This window comes from Corvus brachyrhynchos, unplaced genomic scaffold (genome assembly GCF_000691975.1).
Source record: "Corvus brachyrhynchos isolate BGI_N302 unplaced genomic scaffold, ASM69197v1 scaffold351, whole genome shotgun sequence".
Classification (NCBI taxonomy): Eukaryota; Metazoa; Chordata; class Aves; order Passeriformes; family Corvidae; genus Corvus; species Corvus brachyrhynchos.
This window is the reverse complement of record NW_008236203.1, coordinates 898,642-902,729: the sequence shown is the minus strand read 5'-3', so window position 1 is coordinate 902,729 and position 4,088 is coordinate 898,642. Positions and strand designations below refer to the sequence as shown.

The following is a 4,088-nucleotide window of genomic DNA, read 5'->3' as shown; positions in this document are numbered from 1 at the left end:
GAGATAACCAAATATACTTTGAGAACAAACTTCATTTGCTTTCATAAACCATCTGTACTTAAAATTTTGAATGAAGTCTATTTGATTGCCTCTTTTCTCTCTGAAATGTATCAGGCTTTAGTTGTACTTAGTCTGACCTGGTAAAATTTGTGGGAGAAATAAAAAAAGAAAACTTACTAATTTGGTGAATCTTCGTTATTTTCTTAGCTGATATTCTCACAGTAGGGAGAACTGAGTTCTGGGGGCAGTTCAGCAGCCCCTTGAGTATCTCCAGATCACGGTGTGAGTAATTTCCTCAGTGTTGTAGCTGCTCGTTCCACCTCCAGTAGGGATGGCTTTGCCACCTGCCTTATTTTGGCTCCTTGATGAACATGTGAGTGCGTGAGCTGAAGGAATTTAACGCAAAGAGTTGGTTTTTATATTAGATTGCTTTCCTTTAATCTAATGGCAGAGTTTCTGAGGTTTAATACTGTCTTGATTCCATCATAAAAATTCAGAATAACACACGTGTAACATAAAGTTCGGTGAGCTCTTTAAAGTGAAGGGGTGTAGAAGTGGTAGATACTGATGAAAACAGTCCTCTGGGAATCCCAGATGGAACTCTGTGAAATTTATGGCTTTTTTAAAGCCAAGTTTGTCAGGAGTTACTCTTGGAATTCTTCAGAAGGGACAAAAGCAGTTGAAGGACACGAGTGGGGGACTGGGCACTGCTTTGCTCCCTGCAGCATGGCACTGGCACCACCCAGAAGTACCTCTGCTACAGCATTTAATCCTGTTTGATACCTCTGTATCTTGTTCTTTATCTTGCTCTCTGTTTCCACAATAATTTGCTAACCTTTGTGGCTTTTTTGTATTTTTCCTTCTAGCCAGTAGATGGAAAAACCTGTATTGCAGCCCCCTGGCATCTCCCAGCGCACATAACTTGAATTCCGAGGCAGGCTCCTGTAGCAATGCACTAAACTCTCCTGGGCACCTCAAATCGACTAACAAAGCACTACTAACCTGTGGCAGCTCAGGTATGGCACGGCACTGCAGCAGTGGGGTGTTTAAAATGCAAGGAGGGTTAGGCATTGGCAGAGGAAAAGGTTGGCATGGCCACTCGTGGTGTTTTCCCCTTTTGGTTTGCTCCCTTGCTCAGCCAGGTTTCGTTTGTGTGGCAGAAAACCTCCTTGCATTCTAAATGTCCTGTAGTTACTTCTTGGTTTGGGTTTCTCTACTTTCTATATATTTATAAATTGTACTAATTTTAAGTGGCTTAAAATAGAAAACCGCTGTTGGGGCAAAAATATATTGCTGGCAAATAGTGTTGTATGTGTAGATGTGATCTTTATCGAGTTACTTGGATTCAGGTTTTTGGGGAAGGCTTCTCTTGGGAACATTGATTAATGTAGGGCTGCCAAAATCTCCAGGGCAAACCCTGCAATTGCCTGAGTGGGCAGCTAAAACAAAATAACAGAAGTTTTCATTTAGCCTTAATTGTGCTTGGAGGAAGATTAAGATTCCCTACCTGAGGCAGCTCAGCCACAACTCTTGTTACAGCCTGATAATGAAGCTCCTCCAAAATGCTTTGGCCTGCAGCCTCCCTGCTGCCTCAGGAGCCAGGAACACCCTTCCCAGAGCTTCATTTGTTGCCCTTGGTGCAGTTCCTGCTGTTTCCCAGCATAAATGCTTTGCCTCCTGGCTCTGCTATCAAAGGACTCTTCCTTACTTGTTTGTTTTGTGTGGAAATTGCTAAACCCTGCTTTGCATGTTTCAAAACACAAAGCATGTTTAACAGTCTCTGCCTTCAAACTTGATGTGAAATGAACTTTTTTTCCCTTCTAAAAAAAGAAAAAGGGTTGCCTGTGGATGTTTTCACAGGTGCAGGTTTGTTTTTGAGGTCTGATTTTCTGCTATTAATAGGAATTAACACTTCTCTCTGTTTTGCAAACAAAAGGATGCACGTAGGACTGAGGATTTTTGCAAGCTGAGCTCTGCAGGGAAACATCTCTAAGGCAATTTCTTGTTTTTCATATGAGGTTGGGGGGCAGTCCAGGTGTCTGAGCATCTCTTCACCCAGAAACACCTCCTGATGAGTCAAACCAAAGTGTCTGTGGCTTCTGGAAGGTTCACTCTGAAAATGTGCTGGGTGCAAGAGCAGGGCCAGGACAGGCTCTGTCCTTTCAGAGCAAAATGAGAGTTCACTTCATCTCAGGTGCCTCTTCTTGTGACTTGTGCAAGTGCTAACACGAGTTTAAAGTTTCCTATCAACCTGACTGACTCAAAACTTATTTTATTTCTAAGAAAAAACAGCTCTCCTACCCTTCAAATGGAAAATGTTAAACCAAACCAACCCCTTTTGACAAAACCCAGATGTGGTTTCTGTTCGGAAACCATCATCAGCTCCGCTCTACTGATGGAAGAAGGAGCAGTTTTTTCCCCTCCTCAGCTATTTTTACCTAGACCTGCAATTTGAAATGCAACAACCAAACTAAAAAAAAGTTGGATTGGGGGTTTTGCCTTTCAAAAAGCTGATCTCAAGGTCCATCTGGATTTTTAATTGGTATTGAAGGCGGTGTTAATTACAGCAGGAAACCTGTTCTTGTTCATTACACCACATCCTACAGGTGCAAGCCCTGCTCAGGATGGATTTATTTCAACTCTTGCAGTCTTTTCCTGACACCAGGAGGAAAGAAATGGGATTTTATTGTGGAATACCTTGACTTTGAGTGTGTATTTGTGCAACACACAGACAGATGCACCTTTAATTACAGCCACACTTCTGTCACTGTGTTATTTAAGCATCCTGTAGCTCACAGTTTTCCTGCCCTGTTCTGAGAAGGTTTGAAGGCAGGGCACCTCCTGAATACTCAACAGTGATGTTAAAATAAACCATTTCCCAGCAAAACTGAGCAGCCCTTTCAAACTGTGATCAAATCCAGCCAGGCAGGAAACAGCAGCAGGTTCCCAACATTATTTCTTCAGCCAGCTTGGAAGAGAAGCAACTGCTGACATGGAAAACACAGGTGTGAAGTCCAGGTGTAAACTGAATTTCTTACACGGGCCCTGACCAAGCTGCTTCCTGCCTGTCAGCCTCAACTTCCTTGTTTGAAAAATACCTGAAAGCTGTGGGTTAAAAACTGAGCTCTGTCATTTCTAAATTCTTCCATGTTTCTCACAGCTATCCTGAAGCTCCTGGCCGCACTGCTGAATTCCCAGGAGAGATCCCTGCTGCTCCTGGTGGTTTGTGGGAGTCTGACTGGCTTTGTGTTCCTCTCCCCCAGGGTACCTGAGCATGCACTCGGCCCTGAGCTCCCAGTCCTCGGTGGACAGCGAGCTGAGCACCTCGGACGACTCCATCTCCATGGGGTACAAACTGCAGGACCTCACCGACGTCCAGGTCATGGCACGGCTGCAGGAAGAGAGTAAGTTTGGTTTGTTTGTTTGTTTTGGAGGGTGGGTGATTTTTGGGTGGTTTTATTTGGTTTGGGGTTTTTTTCTTGCTTGTATTTTGTCAGGCAGGAAAGCTTCAATAAAGGCATAGGCTGGGGAGGAGCTGTAAATGACCCAGGTGCCAGTGCAAGGCAGGTGTGTGTTCGTGGGAGGCAGACTTCAAATCTTTGTTTCCACCTTTGAAATGCTGGTGGGTGCAGAATTAATTAAACTAAAAGGTTTACCCTGTAAATGAGACTCCCATCGCTACTTAAGCTGCTGGAGCTCGATGGCAGTGTATGGTTCTCAGTCTCAGGTGGGATTAGGGAGCACTGCAGGCCCCCCAAATGTTAATTGCGCCGTAATTAACCAGTGCTGATGCAGGTGACGCTGTCCCAGCTGATGGATTCCGGGGAGGACAGGTGTTAACCTGACTCTCCTTCCAACGCAAAACAAATCCCTGTCAAAGCCCTGCTTTGGGATTTGGAACGTGCTGTTGGAATTCGTGCTGCCCGTGTCCCCCGTGTCCCCAGGCCTGCGCCAGGACTGCGCCTCCAGCTCGGCCTCGGTGTCCCGGCGCAGCTCCAGCGCGTCCCTGCACTCGCTGCGCCGCGGCACCTACAGCGACCAGGAGTTCGACACCTACAGCCTGGAGGACGAGGACGACTGCGACTGCT

The 4,088-nt window shown here is 45.5% G+C and overlaps 1 protein-coding gene across 1 annotated transcript in view; it reads left to right on the top strand.

Annotated features, from left to right (window-relative positions):
* LOC103622366 (SLAIN motif-containing protein-like) overlaps nt 1-4,088 on the top strand; it is a 19,590-nt gene that overhangs the window by 12,500 nt on the left and 3,002 nt on the right. Inside the window, exons 3-5 of the mRNA XM_008641304.2 lie at nt 867-1,016; nt 3,264-3,404; nt 3,945-4,086. Coding sequence (XP_008639526.1) covers nt 867-1,016; nt 3,264-3,404; nt 3,945-4,086 — 433 coding nt within the window. The remainder of the gene's footprint in view (nt 1-866; nt 1,017-3,263; nt 3,405-3,944; nt 4,087-4,088) is intronic.